Here is a 19,448-nt window from a genome sequence, read left to right on the forward strand (position 1 = left end):
TGGAACTCACACAGGGCAGGAACCTGGAGGCAGGAGCTGATGCAGAGGCCATGGAGGAGTGCTGCTCACTGGCTTGCTCCCCGTAGCCTGCTCAGCCTGCTTCCTTACAGAACCCAGGACCAGCAGCCCAGGGACGGCATCACTCACCGTGGGCTGGGCTCTTCCCTGTTGATTACTAAGTGAGAAAATGCTCTACAGCTAGTGGGGTTTTTCTCAGCTGAGGCTCCTTCCTTCCTTTCCTATGTTTTTATTAATCATTTTATTCGTTTACATTTCAAATGATATCCCCCTTCCTGGTTACCCCTCCACAAACCCTCTATCCCACCCACCCTCTTCCCCCTGCCCTTTGCCTCTGTGAGGGTGTTCCTCTACCCACTCACGGATTCCCACCTCTAGCATCCCCCTACACTGGGTCATGGAGCCTCCAATAGGACCAAGGGCCTCCCCTCCCACTGATGTCAGAAAAGGCCATCCTCTGCTACCTGTGTATCTGGAGCCATGGTTTCCTCCATGTATACTCTTTGGTTGGTGGTTTAGTCTCTGGGAGCTCTGGGTGATCCAGTTAGCTGATGTGGTTCTTCCTGTGGGATTACAATCCCTTCAGCTCCTTCAGTCTGTCCCCTAGCTCTTCCATTGGAGTCCCTGGGCTCAGTCCAGTGGTTGGCTGTGAATATCCTTCCTTTCTGATGACTCTGACTTGTGTCAAGTTGGCACACAAAACCAGCCAGTACGGTATGGCAGTAAATGTGGATGTGCTAATATTCTTTCAAGAGTCTTACTCTGATTCCTTTGAATAAAATTAAAAAGTGGGATTTCTGGATCATTAATTTCCATCAATTTCTGGATTATTAGCACTCTGAAAAGCCTGGATTCTACATAGGAGAGAAAAACATGCAAAGTTTGTCCTTCTGGGCTTGAGTTATTTTACTTAGCATGGTCATCTTCATTTTCATATGTCCCCACGAATGACCTGGGTCATTTTGGCTAGCCTGGCTGGCCAGCAAGCCCCAAGGATCTATACGCTATCTTCCACCCTTCAGTGCTGGAGTCACAGACACACATGCCCAGGTTTTATGTGTGCTGATCCAGACTCAGGTTCTTTAACGGGCACAGCAGGTGCACAACAGGTGCACAGCAGGTGCTTACCCACCCTCCTTCTTGCTTTTCTATTTACATCTTTATTTTGAGACAATGTATCACTCTGTAGCTAGGCTGACCTGGAGGTCAGAGTCCTCCTGCTCTAGCCTCCCAAAGCCGCAATTACAGCTGTGTGTTTCCACGCCCATTCTTTTTTTATGCATTTTAAATTAAGCTGTTCTTTTTGTCTATAATACTTTGACATGTAGGTTGTTAACTAGAAATATTTGCTCATAGTTACTTTAAGACCTACAAACAGAAAGTGTATAAATATTTCTTCAGCAAGTCTTGACAGATGTAAGTCTTATCCCTTTTAGTATACAGACATGCGCCTGGATGTGGTAGAATACACCAGTAACGCCAGTGCACAGGAGGGAGAGGTAGGAAGAGGTCATGAAGGCCCTCTTGGGCTATATAGCAAGTTCAAGGCCAGCCTGGGCTATATATCCAGACTTTGCTCTAGCCCCTCCAAACCTCAAATTCCTCTCAACAAAAACCTCAAACAATATAGAGCATCACCTCTCCAGTCAATTCCTATCCTCTCTCCTATCCTGGAAACAACCACAGTTCTGATTATTTTTTTCCCAGTTCTGCTCATGCTGGACTGGAGTACACTGCACAGACTTGAGACATTGCTGCCATGGTGCATCTCCACAGCTTACACACTGATGCCATGCTCTCTCTCACTGGTGCAGGTGTGTGTGTGTGTGTGTGTGTGTGTGTGTGTGTGTGTGTGTGTGTGCGTGCGCTGACATATAGATCTCAAGAAATGGATTTTTAGGTATTAGTAAGCACAGTTAACAGATATCAAATACTGGGCTGGCAAGATGGCTCAGTTGGAAAAAAGCTTCCCACAAAGTGGTTCAGTCTTCAGAACCCTCATGGCGGCTGGAGGGAAGCGACTTCTTCAAACTGTCCTCTCACCTCTACACACACACTTGGCACACACACTACAGTGACCCAAGTTCACTTCCTGGGACCCACATGGTGGAAGGAGAGAACTGATTTCTGAAGTTGTCCTCTGTCCTCCACTTGAGCATGGTGGTGTGAGAGTCCCCCTATCCTCCAAGGAAGATAAATGTAACAAAAGAGATAATTTGGGTTAGATCAATACTCAGTGTTTGCATTTTTCTGCCTATGTAAATGAGGATCAGATGAGACAAACAGTATATTTTTATTTCTTTTTTTTGTAAAACTTTCAATTTTCTTTAGGAAACTCAGATAACCCAGGAAAACTTTGGATGTTGACTTAAACAGTTCCTTAATACGCTTTTTTTTTTTTTTTAAAAAAAGGTGACAAATAGTGTTTTTTTTTACCTTAAATGTAAACTACATGCATCAGGAACTGTAGGGTAGTTCTTCGCCATTCCAAAAGCCCCTTAGTTTCTAAAATAAAAATCAAAATGTTTTATTATTGTTCAGTCGTTCAAGTTATATCAAAATATTTCCCTTATATTTAGAATTGTAGTCTTTAATCTGGATTGTACACTGGTATTATTTGCATATTTAAAACAATATATGCAGAGAGTTTACTGGTTTGCCCAAACCAAGCTCCCATTGGCTAGAGACCCTGAGGATGGGATTTTGGGACTGTACAGGGGGGAATCGCTGTGTGCACAAGATAAGTCATCTGAATTCCTTAAAAAGTCTGGGCAGTAAAGAAGAGAATCTGTACCTTGGCTAACTGAGTCACAAGCGTCTCTATTTTCTCTCTTCTTCCCTCCCTCAGCGGATCGCAGGCGCCCGCTTCTCCCCCGGGCTCCAGTACTTTGGGCAGTCTCTGAGTGGGGGCAAGGATCTCACAATGGACGGCCTGATGGACTTGGCTGTGGGGGCGCAGGGGCGTCTTCTGCTGATCAGGTGAGAAGCCCTCCATTGCACTTGCCCTTCCCACCCTTGGGACCTCTCTGCTGGTTCCTGATGGCACTCTGATGGCCCTCTAGAGCCCAGCCTGTGCTGAGACTGGAGGCAACCATGGAATTCAGCCCCAAGAATCTAGCAAGGAGTGTGTTTGCGTGTCAAGAAGAAGTAGTCAAAAACAAGGATGCTGGGGAGGTCAGAGTCTGCCTCCATGTCCGCAAGAACACCAAGGACAGGCTGCGAGAAGGTGAGAGGTGCTGGGTAAACCAGGTGTACAGGACAGTGTCTCATCCTGGTCTACCCAGTCTTCTAGCAGAAGAAAGTTCTGACTGGCACTGACAGCCTTTTAAAACCTTGATAGAACGAGTGGAACAGCCCCCAAAACATTATCAGAAAAGTGACCAGAGAAGTGGCACTTTGCATTGTGTCAGTAGTCCAGAGAAAGAGAAGCAGGACAGAGAGCAAACTAGGTTCTCTCTCTCTCTCTCTCTCTCTCTCTCTCTCTCTCTCTCTCTCCCTCTCCCTCTCCCTCTCCCTCTCCCTCTCCTTCTCCTTCTCCCTCTCTCTCTCCCTCTCTCTCTCTCTCTGTCTCCCTCCCTTCCTTCCTCCTTCAGTCCTTCCTTCTTTTATCTTCTTTTTTTAAAATGTAAGAATATCTGTTCATATTTTTGTATTTTTACTACATCTGGAAGCACCTGTCTAGTCACCCACAGTGCGCCAATGTTTAAATTTACATAGACTGTTATACTTTATGAATTTATCTGAAACTTTTTACTTAACATAATAATATGATAATAAATTATTTTTTCAAGGCAAAGTCTCATGCAGCCACGGCTAACCTTAGTTATATAACCCAGGAAGATGAACCTGGACGTCATGTTTTTTTTAGCCCCTCCTCCCAAGTGTTGGAACTACCAGAGCACACCACCATGCCCAGTTTTATGTGTTGCTGGGGACTGAACTCAGAACTTGTGTATGCTTGACAAGCAGCTTTACAATTGAGCAGTATTCCCCAACTTAATGTTTTTATTATTACTTACCAAAAATGGTTTTTAAATAATTATTTTCAACATTCAAAATTAGAGACCAATAGGAGACCAGTATATTGTATTCTTAGACACGTTTTACATCTTCCCAAACACATTTCATCTAGTGATTTATGTTTTTCTTTTCTTTGCCAAGGAATCTTTGAAAATTACTTTAAAGAAAGATTTATTATATTTTAAATGATGTGCATGGCTCTTTATGGATATGTGTCTGCATAGGAATGTGCTCAGCAGTGTGGGTACCCACAGAGTCCAGCAGGGGGCGCTAGATCCCTGGAGCTGATGTTTCAGGCAACTATGAGCTGTTTGGTGTGGGTGCTGGGAGCAGGATTCCTGTCTTCTGTGAGAGCAGCCTGTGCTTATAACCACCAAACCGTCTCTCCAGGCTGTTAATTCAGCTCACTGTGTAGCTCTGGCTGGCCTTGAACGTACTATATATGCCATACTGGTCTGGAGCTTACAGACATCTACTTGCCTCTACCTCCCTGCCCTGGGATCAAAGGTGTGCGCCACCACACCTAGCTTAAATGACTTAGAAATCTTTAAAATATAAATTTTATTTATGTATTCATACATTTACATGTGTGATGGAGTACCTGAAGTCAGGGGACAGCTTGTGAGAGTCCGTTCTCTTCTTCCAACATGTAAGACTTGGGTATACAATTCAGGTAGGGTGGTTTGGCAGCAGACACCTCTACCCACTGAGCCATCTTGCCAGCCCATCCTAAGAATGCTAAGACAAACATGAAAGTCACGCCATTTTACTTCCTCACCTATAAACGTCTTTGAAATAGGAACGTTTTCTTATAAGGCCATAACATCGTTATCAGATTTAATGCACGATATGTACTTGTTAATATAAGATAATTTATCAAAAATCAAAAATTCCTGTTCCCACATTGTGGACTATTCTTGCTTTCTTCCAGCAGGATCTGCCGGGATGAGATGTGCTTTTTGCTTACTAGTGTTTGTTTTTCTGCTCCCAGCACCCACAACAGCTTATATGTATACAACGTAGCCGTTTCTTTTACAATTTCATATGTGTATACAATGTATCTTGGCTAGAGTCACCTGTCATTGCTCTCACCTGTCCGTTTACTCAATTCCTTATTTTTCCAACTAGTCCTTGTGCTATGTTCGTGTAATTTTTTTCTTCTTTTGCTCTTTTTGGTGACCCACTGAATCTAATGCTTGTGTGAGTGTGGGTGGGTTTATTGGAGAATAGAGTAACTTAGCAGTAGCTACCCCACTGAGGAAAATGACCACCATACCCTGGCAACAGCATCCTAAGGAAGAGTGGAACCTCATGGGCCCTCTCCCATCCATGACAGAATGCTGTGTAGCTCTTGTGTGGGCAACCACAGCTGATGTGGGGTCATGAGTGCCATGGCTATGCCACATCCAGAATATTGTCTCACAGTACTCCCCCCTCCTTTGGTTTTTACATTGTTTCTACCCCCTCTTTTTTGAAGTTTCCTTAGCCCTGGGGGCAAGTGATACAGATGTCCAGTATAACTTTTTTTTTAATTTTAAAAAGCAACATTTTAATTAATTTTTTGAGAATTTCATACACAGTATTTTGATTATATTCATCCCCCCTGCTTCTCTTTTCAGTTATACCCCATCTCCCTATCTACTCAACTTTGTGTCCTTTAAAAAAAAAACCCATTGAGAGGCCAGGCCTGGTGACAACACACCTTTAATCCCAGTACTCAGGAGGCAGAGGCAGGTGGATCTCTGTGAGTTTGAGGCCAGCCTGATCTACAAAGTGAGTTCAGGTCAGCCAGGGTTACACTGAGAAACTGTGTCTCAAACAAACAAATACCCCACCCCACAACAAAAACAAAAAACAAACCCCAGAAACCATTGAGTCTAATTTGCGTTGCCCAAATACTCTTGGTAAATGGACCTGGTCGGTTGGTTGACCTACTAAGGGATCACACTCTCACACAATTGGTGGACCTACTAAGGCTCACAGCCTCACACAATTAGTTGACCTACTAAGGCTCACACCCTCACATGAAGCTCCTCTCCCTTTGCCAGCAATTGCAGTTCCCCAGCCAGGGGTGGGGCTTTCTGCTGGCTGCCCCCACATCCAGGCTGCATTCTATCGTGCCTCAGCACATGTAGATCTTCTTGTCACAGTCACCGTGAGTTCCTTTACCAACTGCTTTATTGTAACTAAAAAAACCCAAAACCAAAAACAAAAAAAACAAACCTCTTTTCCTGTTGTCATCATGATCCTAGATTTCAAATCACACTTAGATTCATGGTAATAAAAATGGGATGGTCCTGCCATACAGACAGACACAGTGTCCAAAGGGCTGGAACTGAGGACACACATAGAAGCCCACGTTCACACAGTTGTGGGATTATTTTTTAGACAAAGAGGCCCACAGTACACATTGGAGAAAAGGTAGCATCATCAACAATGGTGCTGGCCAACCCGATGGCTCCATGTGTAAGACTCTCAGAGAGAATCTTCCCTCAGGAGGGAGATCCTCAAGCCCCAATGACCAGTCCGAGTCCACCGGCTGCAATCTGTAAGAGGATTTTTATTGATCAGGATACACAGGTATCTGTGGGCGTCCCAGTCAATTTGGAAGACTGGTGTGCCTAGCAGAACCAGGGACGGGTTTTTATAGTGTATTGGGAGCAGAAGCAGGCTTACAGAAGCAGATGCATGGTTACAGGGATGTGATTGGTGGAGTAAATGAGGCATACGTGTACATTACCTATTTTGGCTATAATCATAACAGTGAGTTAGCAAAAAGTATATGGTGGTCAGGGCTTCCGGGGGGTCAGGGACTTTTTTTTTTTCTTGCCAGGTGGCCCATGGAGCAGTGTCCATAATTTAGTCTGGTTTCTGCATTTTGTTTTCTTTTCTGGTCTGTTTCATCTAAATGATGGGTCAGCTTGTCCCACATATCTAAAAACTTACTTTTTACTTCTATAGTTGAGGGCCTTGGGCTTGTACAATTCCCTTTCTGGGAGGGGGTCTTTCATTCCCCCATTTTCTTTTTGTCCTTGAGTGGAATCTTCTACTCAACTTGGTTAAGGTACCTCTGTTTTTTTTTTTTTTTAACCATCTGATATTGTTGTCTCAGCACAAAAGTTTGAATGACTGAAAGACTATATCTCTTATTATTTTTGTCTGATCTGTATAGAAACATTTTTCTTTTAGTGTAGCACACAGACTCTTTCTTTAAGGAATATCAGGTCTAATCTTTTTTTATTTTGAAGGACTACCTCTGAGAGGGAGGTTAGGTGTTCTTGGAGGTCAGCTAAAAAGTCTTTTTTATTCTTTTTTGCATTGTAGGGCAACTGAAGATGTCCTTGTGCTGCCCTTGTAGCACCTAGATAGCCTTAAATAATTCTGAACTCTCTTTTGTGTCTTATTAAGTCTTTAGCATCAGGATTCTAATCTGGACACTATCTGAACCTATACACCAAGGTCTTTTAGAACTTCTAAACTTATATAGATTGTGATCCCTGAGGTACAGTCCCAAGAAGTGTTAGGAGTACTAACATATGTAATATTACATCATTTGCAATAAAAATCAAGCCTATCTTTATACCTATTCCGAGGGAACCCAGGGCAAACAGGCAAACATGAAATTTTTGTTTCTAAAACACACTCCTCAAGTGAGCATTATAGCAACCTCTCAATCACTTAAGTCTAGGGAGCTTTTTGAAGATCTGAGTGTCCCTCTAGGTCCCAGCTCTCAGCCCCAACAGCTAGTACGCTGCTGGTGAGGGCTGAGACTTGATGGCTGTCAGGGTGGTCAGCAGCACCAGGTACGGTCCTTTCCAGCGAGGCTCGAGTGTCTGGGCTCAGTGTAGCTGTAGTCTCTAACCTGGAACTGATGGGATGTCTCAGGGGTCTCCGGGGCATAGGCTGCTGTCAGCTGTGAGCAGATTTCTTTCTGTATCACCTGTAGGTCTTTTAGCCTGGCATACAAATCATTATTACTATGACATGTTGGTTCAGTAACATCATCTAATATAGTCAGGGGAGCTGAGGCCCCATATAAGATCTCAAAGGGGGTAAAGCTGAATCTGGAAGGGGTATTTCTTGCTCTGAAGAGAGCAAGAGGGAAGGAGTGTCACCCAGTCTATGCCAGTCTCCATGGTCAATTTGGTCAGGGTCTCTTTTAAAATTTTATTTATTTATTTTACCTGTCCTGAACTTTGAGGTCTGTAAATATAACGTAATTTTTAATCAACCTCTAAATACTTGGCCACACCCTGGCTTACCTTGGCAACGAAAATAGGGCTGTTGTCTGACCAGATTACCTTGGGCACTCCAGACCTGTGGAAGATTTCTTCTAGTATCTTCTTAATGACTATTGAGGCCGTCTCTTGCTTGGTGGGGAAAGCTTCTACCTATTCCTGAAAAGATATCTATAAACACTAGGAGACATTTATAACCATATTTTCCTGGTTTTATCTCTGTGAAGTCCACTTCTCAGTAGTATCCAGGTCGTTCCCCACGGAGCCTCATACCACAGTCAACTTTCCTGAAAACAGTTACCTTTTGGCCTGGTATACATCAGTGCACTATCTGTTCCACGAGATACTTGAGACCTGTGACATAATATTTAGTTTTTGAAAACGTCTGGATGAGTTTGCTTACCCCTAAGTGAGTCTATTGATGCATTTGTTTTACCATGCCTCTGCCTGTAAAAATTGTAGCAGGATCTTCTTTCTCGTTGAGGTGTAGCAGAGTCTCTTCCTCAGCCTGGCTGGGTCATAGAGGGTCCTTAACATAGCCAGAATCTCTTTTTTTCTTGCCCTCAGATGTCAGCAGGCCCCTCTGCTGATGGGCTGTAGCAAAGGCATATGTGTTGTCCACATAGATGTTAAGTCTCTTTCTCAGCCCAAGGGCTTTGGTGAGGGGAGCGAGCTGTACCCTCTGAGTAGAAGTGCCTTCTGGTAGGGCCTGAGCCCATATGATTCTGTTTCTATCTACCACTGTTGCCCCAGCCCATCTTTTTTCTTCTCTAAGAAGCTGCTCCCATCTATGAACCAGATGGCATCTACCCCCTCTGGTGGCTGGTCAGTCAGATCTTTATGCCACTCCTGTGCTTTAGTGAGCACCTGGTGACAGTCATGAAGGGGGGTGTCTAGGTCGGGGTCCGGGAGCAGGGCTGCAGGGTTTAGACTCGTAGGGGCAGTCTGGAATCACAAGGAACAAGTGGGATACCCGGCCCACGCCAAGCTCCACCGTTCTTCGGGTAGTCCATGAGTATCATTTGTTGCCAGTAGCCCCTTGCACTCAAGGTCTTTTGCTTGACACTAGCCCATTTGGGCGTAGGAGCACAGAGTGTTGGGCCCCCGTATTCACAAAACAACTGGGCCGGCTTCCCTTCTATCTTAGCGCATAGCCAGCACTCTAGAACCAAGAGGCTTGCCTTCCGGGTTGCTGGAGAGGCCCTTCTTGTTCTTCCTGGGGCAGTCCCTGACCCAGTGTCCTTTTTCCTTTCGATAGGCACACTGATCTTTAGCTTAGGAATTCTCTTCTGTTGCCGGGTACTGTCTTCTTAGGTTCCCTAATTACTGTGGCCAGTATATATTTCTCTCTTGTCTTTTATCTCTCTTTAGCTCTCTAGCTTCTTCTTTTCTTCCTTAGCTTCCTGTTCTTTTTACCTTCTTTTCTCTTTCTCTTCCTCAGTCTCTCTCTTATATCTGCACCTTCCTCTACAGCTATTAGAGGCTGTCCACTTATGTAACTACACTTTAACTTTACTTTTTCTGTAACTTACACTAACTCTCAGCAACTTAGCTTAACCCTTTAAATTTTTGTAACTTTTTTTCTTTATATCTTTTCCTTATCTTAGCCAGATTGGTGGGGCATTTTCCAGCCCCTCGGAGACCCACCCTTGGAGCCTGGTGGCAGACCTGGAGCACTCCCTACCTTCAGGAGTATTCAAGTCAACAGTCAGGAGTGAGGGTCTTCTATCCATGTCTGGAACATTCTTTCTGGCCTCCAGTAGGATTCTGTCTTTCCTCAGTGGTAAAGAAGACCTGTAACAGTTACTAACAAGCATCTCAAATGGGATGGTGAGAAAACAAGAGAATCTAGAGAATAGAGGTCCACTGAAGAGGACAAATAGCATTTAGTCACACAGCTAAACCAGGAGGACTTTTTGGGACAAAAAGGCTGTTGTAAAAATAAGCACAAGCTTTGTGTCTGTGAAACAGAACGGCAAGCAGAGAGGGAGCTGATCTGTTACCCCGACTATCTCTCTGGACTTAAGAACTAATAACAAAAGGATGGAGAGATGGCTAGGACCTGGGTGCTAGATGCCAAGTGGCTGACAAAAGAATTGTAACCAGTTCACCTGGGACTTTCAGGACCTCAGTAGCAGCCCTTTACCAAACTGTCTCAGTGGGCTAAAGGCCCATGGAAAAGAAAACATTAATCCTGACCTTGGCCACAGCCAAAGCCCGAATTCTAAATTTTGACTGGCAAAACAAAGTTCATCACAGTTTGTTGTAGATTCCCTCCGAAACTATCTCAGGGGCTTCTCTGTCCCCCAACCTGGGGCATTTTGACCACAGGGGCAGGAACTGGCTGCTGTGGGGATAGGATCAAAGGCACTCTCCATGTCAATGATGACTAACCGGGAAGGTTACTTAATGTTGGAGATCAATTCCTCTCTTGGAATTCTTGGAATAGGGCGAGCAGATAAGGCAGGCTCCCTTAAAGAACTTCTCTTAATGAACACTCTCCTTCTGTGAGCAAGTGTTGAAGGTCTGGCCACTGAAAGCAGCAACTGGAATAATTATTTTTTCAGGGCCAAAAGTCTCATAAAACAACCACTAACTTTATATCTATCTTTTTGTTGTCAAAGCGTCAACCCCAGCCGGCCTCATCACCTTGAAACTCCTCTTACGCTGACTTGGCCTGAGCTGCGCCACTGCCCACGCGCAGCCTGTAGCTTGCTAGCAGGCCTGCATGCTTGTCACCCTCAGCCCCTATATTTTTCTACTCTGTGTTGTCCCTTCCTTAGAAGCTGTGAATGTTTAAGCAACAGGGAGAATTTTTCTTCAGGATCTAAGGTAAAGCTTTCAGGCTCTTGTTAATACCTGCTTCAGACAGGGTCACTCACTAACCTGGAGTTCTTCATACACAACTGTTAACAGCAGCTAGAATGGACAAGGGGAGCAAAGGGAGGGGCATCTCTCCTTGGGGAGGAGGCTAAGAGAGAAAGATAAAACTCCCTAGCAGAAAACAATTTTTCTCAAGCAAATTATTTCCAAGTTAAGCACCAAGAGGATCAAGTAAAACTCCTTGACAAACAAAGCAAATAGTTTCATGATTTTAAACACAGTCGTCAGTCCAAGATTTTAAACACAGTCATCTATCCAAAGTCCAAAAACGAAACAAAAGTCAAAAAGACACTCGACAATACCACAGAAAACAACCCAGACAAACAAGACCAAGACAAAGCATCCTATAACCAATTTCCACAGATGTTCAAAGAAAATTAGGACACAAAGAAGACAAACAATTCCAACAGTCAGACAGACAGACGCACCGCGCGGCTTTGGTGTCAAACTGAAACCAAAAATTCAGACAGAGGCGACAAGGGTCCGGATCCTTCAGTGGATCCGGCTCTCTCCTCTCTCCTCCAACCCAAAACCACGTATCCTTCCGATACAGGCTGAGCCCCGAAAAACCGGGCTCTAAACACCCTTGGAACGTCTTCCAGGGCTGCGGGGGAGAAGTCCGAGCTCGTCAGCTCCTTCTCTGGCCCGCCCAAATACAAACGGTCTAGACCCAAGCCAAGTAACTAAGCATTTACAGAACAAGTCACAAAGCAAGACAAGACAGGACAAGACAAACACTGGCCAGCTTACCTCCCGGTGGGTGGTCGGTGGTCTCTAGGCAGAGGATCTCCGATCCCGGACGAGCCCCCATATGTAAGACTCTCAGAGAGAATCTTCCCTCAGGAGGGAGATCCTCAAGCCCCAATGACCAGTCCGAGTCCACCGGCTGCAATCTGTAAGAGGATTTTTATTGATCAGGATACACAGGTATCTGTGGGCGTCCCAGTCAATTTGGAAGACTGGTGCGCCTAGCAGAACCAGGGACGGGTTTTTATAGTGTATTGGGAGCAGAAGCAGGCTTACAGAAGCAGATGCATGGTTACAGGGATGTGATTGGTGGAGTAAATGAGGCATACGTGTACATTACCTATTTTGGCTATAATCATAACAGTGAGTTAGCAAAAAGTATATGGTGGTCAGGGCTTCCGGGGGGTCAGGGACTTTTTTTTTTCTTGCCAGGTGGCCCATGGAGCAGTGTCCATAATTTAGTCTGGTTTCTACATTTTGTTTTCTTTTCTGGTCTGTTTCGTCTAAATGATGGGTCAGCTTGTCCCACATATCTAAAAACTTACTTTTTACTTCTATAGTTGAGGGCCTTGGGCTTGTACAATTCCCTTTCTGGGAGGGGGTCTTTCACATGTTGACGAATAAGAATGGATCCCCATTTCTGACCCTGCTCGAATGTATCAAGAACCTCAGCAAAAGAGCAGCACAGTTTATTTTTTATTAATTAGCTTGCGGTATTAACTTTCTTTTTATAGCATTTTCACACATACTTTTGGTTGCCCCATCTCCCTGTTTCTCATCAGTCCCCACCTAACTCCTCCCAGCCCTGGAGGTTCTCTCTGTACTTTCATATCACATAGGTTCCATTGCCCATCATGCTCCCGTCTCTTATGCCTCTGTCACCCTTTCCATGCTCCCCTCTCTGATTTATTTGTGTTCTACACACACCCACTCACATCCGAAGTAAGATCCCATTAGAAAGTAGAAGCTAGGGTCCACATAGGAGAGAACAGTAGGTGTTTATCATTGAGCCTGCATCAGCTTGCTTAACATGTTATTCTCCTGTTTCATCCATTTTCAAACAGGTTCATTCTCCAGTGAGGGAGAACTGGTTTGGGAGGTCGAAGCGATCAAGTTAAATAAATTTTCTGTTGCCAATGGTCTGCCTTCTTTCCCTGTCCGTGTTCCTAAAGAGTGACATTATGCTTTGTGGGAGAATAGCAGTGACTGACCTAGAGAGAAACAGGAAGAGGAGAAAAGATATTTTTCTAGCTTCATTTCTACTGGTCCAGGGGTCAGAAGAGCCAGTTTGTTTTGGAGACTAGAGGACAGTAGGGAGAAGGTATCATGAAATCTACATAGAAATTCCTCTCAAGGTTTTCACTCCTAAGTGAATGTCCAGATTAGTGGCCAAACTGACAAATGAACAAACAACAACAACAACAACAACAACAACAGACTTTGGAAAAAAAAACAAAATAGTTTTCTGACATCTTACAGAATAGCCACAACCTTTGGAGGACTTAGTGGACAATACCTTTCCTCCCCCTCCCCCTCCCTCTCCCCCTCCCCCTTCCCTTCCCTCCTCCTCCCCTCCCTTCTCCCCTTCTTTCCCTACTCCTTCTTCCTACTTGAGATATAATTAAATTACTTTTTTTTTTTTTTTTTTGGAGCTGGGAACCGAACCCAGGGCCTTGAGCTTGCTAGGCAAGCACTCTACCACTGAGCCAAATCCCCAACCCCTATAATTAAATTACTTACAAAGGATAATTGTTCTTATTCTTACTTTGAAAGTAATGAATTAAGAGGCAGAGGGGTGAGATGATATGTAGAGAATTCCACATCTTGGAGCAGAGTTGTGGCCACAAACCTCTCCCTGCCTGGTTCCTGATCAATGTGCCCTCTCCTTTCAGGAGACATCCAGAGCACTGTCACTTATGACCTGGCTTTAGACCCCGGCCGCTCAGTTGTCCGAGCCTTCTTTGATGAAACAAAGAACGGCATACTCAGGCGCATCCGGGTCTTTGGATTGACACAGAAATGTGAAACCCTGAAGCTAATTTTACCGGTGAGGCGGCAAATGTCTGATCTCCTGGCTGAGGGTGGGGTGGTCTTAGGAAACTGAAGAAGGCAGATCCTTCTATCCCTGCTATCTCTTAGGACTGTGTGGACAACTCAGTGAGTCCCATCATCCTGCGCCTTAATTACACACTGGTTGGGGAGCCCTTGCGGTCCTCTAGGGACCTTCGGCCAGTTCTGGCTATGGAGGCTCAGAGGATCTTCACAGCTATGGTGAGTCCTGGAGTTGGGGCCCCGCAGGAGGAGAGGATAGAACAGAGTGGGCTTGCTAGAACATTGCTTTTTTATGTTACTTCATTTAAACATTTTATTGTTCCTTTAACCATTTCCTTTACCCTCCTTTTGATCATACTCTTTTTCTAGTTTCCCTTTGAGAAGAATTGTGGCAATGACACCATTTGCCAGGATGATCTCAGCATCACCGTGAGTTCCATACGGTGAGTGCCTTTCTGTTATTGATTCCCTCAGACCTGAATCGATGTGCTCCTGGCCTCTGAGGGAGCCTAGGCTTCTTCAGAGATATTTGTGGGGCACGAGGTTCTTAGTGCCTGCTCTGCTCATGGCCCTGTCTCTCCAAGTGTCTGCAGCCTCTCTCCATCAAAACAGACTTGCTTCAGGGAAGCCCTTGACACCTCATAGCCTGTCTTGCTATTCCCCCCCAGCGTGAACACTTTGGTGGTGGGAGACTCCCGGGACTTTGACGTGAGTGTGACTCTGAGAAATGATGGCGAGGATTCCTATGGGACCAAGGTTACCTGTTATTACCCATCTGGCTTGTCTTACCGGAAGGTGTCAGCAAGCCAGGTAGCCAAATCCTCTTCAGTTTCTTGGGTCTGCCTTCCTCACCTCCCCATGGCTGGCAGTACTACATTTGTCTGCCTTGGTTCCAGAACCAGTTCTCCAAGAAGCCTTGGCGTGTGATAGCTGAGCCCAGTTCTTCTGAAGGGCAAGGGGTTCTGAAGAGCACCATCTGGGATATAAACCATCCCATCTTTCCCGCTAATTCTGAGGTCAGAGCTCTGTCCCCTGCTGTCCTCTGTCTGCTGTCATCTTATGGGATTCTTGTCTTAAAATCATTTCTTCTCTCTGACCCATAAATCAGCTTTATTGAGATGTAAAAACATCCCATAAACTCACCCATTGTGTACAATCCGGTGGCTTGTAGGTATTCTTAGAATTATGCATCCATCACTCTGATCAATCTGAGACCTTGCTAATGGCCCCTGGGGCTCCTAATTTACCTCCTCCGCATATCTCTGATCCACAGACACATGCAGTTGTATGGTTGGCTTTTTTTCATCAACCGTTACGTTTTTTTTTTTTTTTTTGGTTCTTTTTTTCGGAGCTGGGGACCGAAAACCATTACATTTTTAAGGACCACTTTCCCCCCTCCCTCCCTCCTTCCTTTCCTCCCGCCCTCCCTTCTTCCTTTCTAAGTTTTGAACAATATTCTTTTGTGTGGGCAGATCATGTTTGATTTATCCCATTTGGTGGTTGGCCAATGACTGTGCTGTTTACTGTTTACCATTTTTAATCACTGTCTCCATTCTCCGATGCCAGGTCACGTTTAATGTCACATTTGATGTGGACTCTGATGCCTCCCTTGGGAACAAACTGCTCCTCAAGGTCGTTGTGACCAGGTACCTGTTCCCACAAAGCCCCTTACCCAGGACGGACCTTTTTCTTCTCTCTGCTGGCTCTCTGTTTTGATGACCAGTTTATTCCACAAGCACTGATTGAGTGCACACCTAAGTGCTAGGCATTGATTGTGTGGACTGCTGGGGGCAATGGTAATGAAGGAGACGGCTGACGCTCAATGATTCAGACAGGCAAGGAAACTGGTAACCATAAGACAGCATAAAATAAAGGAGCGAGTAGTGGTAGTGGTCGGGATGCCGTGTTGAGAGAAGACTCCTGAAGTATTTACGGTGTGAGTAAGTCAAGCGACGGCATAAAGGTAGAAGGAAGCACTCACCTGGCAAAACCTGGAGCTTGGAGGTGTCCAGGCTTCAGACCAGCTTAGGCAGGGCCTGTGAGGTGGCTCGGTGGGTGAAGAGGGATGCCTTCCATTCCTTCCCTGGACCCCCATGTGAAGGTGGAAGGAGAGAACTGACGACAAAGTTGTCCTCTACCTTATAACATATGTGCTGTGGCGTGTATGAACCCGTCCCCCACCCATGACAGCAGTAAGCATAGACAGAGATCTCTGAGATGGCTTGTCAGGTAAGGCTGCCAAGCCTGATGGCCCAGGTTCAATCCCTGGAACCCACATGGTGGAAAGAGCAAACCAAACCAGCTCCCATAAGCTGTTTTCTGACACCTCCCCCCCCACGATGTGGAGAGCTGTGGGGGGCCGAGTCTCAGTTCTTAGAGGTGGATAAGAACTGCTTTCCTTTCAGCGAGAACAACGTGTCCAGGACCGACAAAACTGAGTCTCAGTTGGAGCTGCCTGTGAAGTACGCCATCTACATGGTCGTCACCAGGTGCTGCTCCACCCCACCCGTCCCCTCAGGCTGGACACCGCCAGCTTTGTCATTGTGTTCATTCGCTGCCTTGTGTTGTGTGTATGTATGAAGGAAGTGTGTGTGTGTGTGTGTGTGTGTGTGTGTGTATGTATGAAGGAAGTGTGTGTGTGTGTGTGTGTGTGTGTGTGTGCACTCGCGCACGCATGCCCAAACCCACACACTCAGTGTCTGACAGACATTGCCTCTGAGGGCTGCATTACCACCTTCCTAATCTCTGTATATTCAGTTCAAGCCCCCCCCCCTTTCAGGACACCTTCATCTTCTGCCACCTGTTGTCCCCTCTTTTTCTCTTTTAGTGGTGAGAGTTCTATCAAATATCTCAACTTCACAGCTTCAGAGATGACCAGTAAGGTCATACAGCATCAGTACCAGGTGAGGAGCTGGGCAAGCCTGGGTCCTGAGAGGATGCTGAGAAGAAGGGAACTTGATGTAAAGAGAAGGCAGAAGCAATCATAGGAAGCATGAATACTGAGTTTCCTGTGTGTCAGGCACAGCTCTAAGTTTGAGCTACACCCCTCCCCAACACACACACACACACCCTTTATCAGTCTATCAGGCCCCTGAACACTCTTGCTTTCCCTTGTTTATAGATGTAGAAACTAAGGGTCAGAGAGACTCATGAATTGTGTCTAGATTCTCACGGCTGGCAAGTGGCAGAGCTAGAACTTAAGATGAGCCAGCCTGCCTTACGTGTGTGGTTGGCATTTGTTTACATGCGCCCATTTCTCTGAAGAGCAGGATGCTTAGGCCTTATTCAGTGGCCCTCGGCTATAGGAAATGGGGAGCAATTCCAAGAGCTAGCTAGACCACAAGACTGGAGCCCTCACTCCCTCTTTTCTGATGTAGTTCAACAACCTGGGCCAGAGGAGCTTCCCTGTCAGCGTGGTCTTCTGGATCCCTGTCCAGATCAACAAGGTGACCATATGGGATCCTCCCCAGGTCACCTTCTCCCAGGTGAGTCCAGCTGGGTCCCTAAGATCTGTTTCTTGACTCTTCTGACTGTCCCTTCGGCAGGACCAGAGACCAGCACTCTCTTCTCTCTTCTTGGTATCTCTTTCCTCAGAACCTCTCAAGTGTCTGTCGCACTGAGCAGAAATCCCCCTCTCACTCCAAGTTCCAGGATGAGCTTGAAAGGACCCCAGTGCTGGTAAGAACACGGTGGGCTCCCGCCTCAAGGACACTCACATGGCCATCTTGGTCTTCCTCAGTCTTAGTCTTCTGGTTTTTTTTTTTTGGCCTTCCTCTTCCAGAACTGCTCTGTTGCAGTCTGCAAGAGAATCCAGTGTGACATCCCTTCCTTCAACAGTAAAGAAATATTCAACGTCACCCTCCAGGGCAATCTGCTATTTGACTGGTACATCGAGGTATGCTGTATTCTGAGGTCTCTGGGTATGGCCATGACAGCCCAGCCCCTCGGCCTCCTCCCACTCTGCTCTCTCCCACAGACTTCTCACGACCACCTCCTGCTTGTGAGCACTGCCGAGATCCTCTTTAACGACTCCGCATTTGCCCTACTTCCGGGGCAGGAGACGTTTGTGAAGGCTCAGGTACCCATCTCAGGCGTGGGTGGGGTGTTGTAGGGAGGCAGGAGCTGGAGTGAGGGATCTCATCTCTGGGTTGGCAAGAGAAGCAAGTGGGAAGAGGAGTGAGGCCTGTGGTTGGTGGTGTGATTGCCAGGAGTGGTTAACCCTTGAGCTCAGGGAACTTTCCAGAAGTTTGAGGTGTATCTCTTCTGCTATACGATTTCTCTTCTTTCTTCCCTAGACAGAGACCAAAGTGGAGCCATATAAAGTTCACAACCCTGTACCACTCATTGTGGGCAGCTCCGTCGGAGGCCTGGTGCTCTTGGCTCTCATCACTGCTGGCCTGTACAAGGTGCTTCCCGATTCTTTCTGTCCCCTCTCCCCATCTCCTCAGCAGCTCCATTATTGGGTTTGACTCAGTATTGCTGCTAACTCTGCGACTCTGGGTCGTGGCTCGCTCAGTGCCTAGATTTCTTCAGTTGTAAAACAATACTGTGAACGCCCATTTTACAGAGAATTAATTTAATACGTGCAGAGTAACTAAGATGCCCCTGGTTCACAGTGACCACCAGAGAAAGAGTGATACCTGTTCCCTTTTACATTTTCTCCTGGCCCCCAGCATGGATGCTGTTTCTCTCCCTGCCTGATTTCCCCCGGTCCTTTTTATTTTCTGCCCTGTCAATCTTTGTCCCCCTTAGTCATCTTGTCTGTCTGTCTGTCCGTCTGTCTGTCTTTGTCTCCCCCACCCCTTCTCTTTTTGGTTTTGTCTGATCTTGACCTGCAACCATGGATTCTGTGGCCTTACCCTGTGTCTTTACCCTGACAGCTTGGCTTTTTCAAACGACAGTACAAGGACATGATGAATGAAGCCGCTCCCCAAGATGGCCCCCCTCAGTAATGGCCTTTGTTCCATGGAGTGACCTCTCCAACAACAAGCAGGTCTAGACGGTCAGACCAACAGCGAGGCTGGTGGACAGACATGTCCTTTAGAAGACTGTTGCCGTGACGTCTTATACAGAAATGGAGTTTCTGTGTGTGTGTGTGTGTGTGTGTGTGTGTGTGTGTTGGAAGTCAGAACAGCAAAGAACAGCACGCGCGCGCACACACACACACACACACACACACACACACGGTTTTAAACAAGTGGTAGCACTTTTTTACTGTTATGCATATTGTCTTTTTATTAATATGCTCAAATAATTTTATATAAGTTATAAAGTAGCTCAGAGTATTCCCTTGTGATTTAACATATTTAACATTTAATGTAATCTCCTTTGGACATATTATTTCCAGCCATTTGCTATTGTGAACAATGCTGAATTAATAAATTGGGTATATCTAATTTTTACATATTTATGAGAGTAATTTATTAGATATATTTCTAGAAGTTTGCCTTCTACTTGAAGTGAGCCCCAAATAAAATTTGATAGGAAGAT

The 19,448-nt window shown here is 45.7% G+C and overlaps 1 protein-coding gene across 2 annotated transcripts in view; it reads left to right on the forward strand.

Moving 5' to 3' along the window:
- The window catches only part of Itgam (integrin subunit alpha M), a 50,452-nt gene extending 31,088 nt beyond the window's left edge, over nt 1-19,364 (forward strand). The window contains exons 15-30 of one of the 2 annotated variants that reach the window (XM_006230214.5): nt 2,867-2,997; nt 3,081-3,244; nt 13,799-13,953; nt 14,046-14,177; nt 14,328-14,401; nt 14,627-14,768; nt 14,855-14,974; nt 15,525-15,604; nt 16,364-16,447; nt 16,786-16,861; nt 17,336-17,443; nt 17,553-17,636; nt 17,740-17,853; nt 17,935-18,036; nt 18,254-18,364; nt 18,839-19,364. In XM_006230214.5, the coding sequence (XP_006230276.1) occupies nt 2,867-2,997; nt 3,081-3,244; nt 13,799-13,953; nt 14,046-14,177; nt 14,328-14,401; nt 14,627-14,768; nt 14,855-14,974; nt 15,525-15,604; nt 16,364-16,447; nt 16,786-16,861; nt 17,336-17,443; nt 17,553-17,636; nt 17,740-17,853; nt 17,935-18,036; nt 18,254-18,364; nt 18,839-18,910 (1,749 nt within the window). In that variant the 3' untranslated portion in view covers nt 18,911-19,364. The remainder of the gene's footprint in view (nt 1-2,866; nt 2,998-3,080; nt 3,245-13,798; nt 13,954-14,045; nt 14,178-14,327; nt 14,402-14,626; nt 14,769-14,854; nt 14,975-15,524; nt 15,605-16,363; nt 16,448-16,785; nt 16,862-17,335; nt 17,444-17,552; nt 17,637-17,739; nt 17,854-17,934; nt 18,037-18,253; nt 18,365-18,838) is intronic. The other variant, NM_012711.2, reaches the window with a different exon arrangement.
- The last annotated feature ends 84 nt before the right edge of the window (nt 19,365-19,448 follow it).

This window comes from Rattus norvegicus, chromosome 1 (genome assembly GCF_036323735.1).
Source record: "Rattus norvegicus strain BN/NHsdMcwi chromosome 1, GRCr8, whole genome shotgun sequence".
Classification (NCBI taxonomy): domain Eukaryota; kingdom Metazoa; phylum Chordata; class Mammalia; order Rodentia; family Muridae; genus Rattus; species Rattus norvegicus.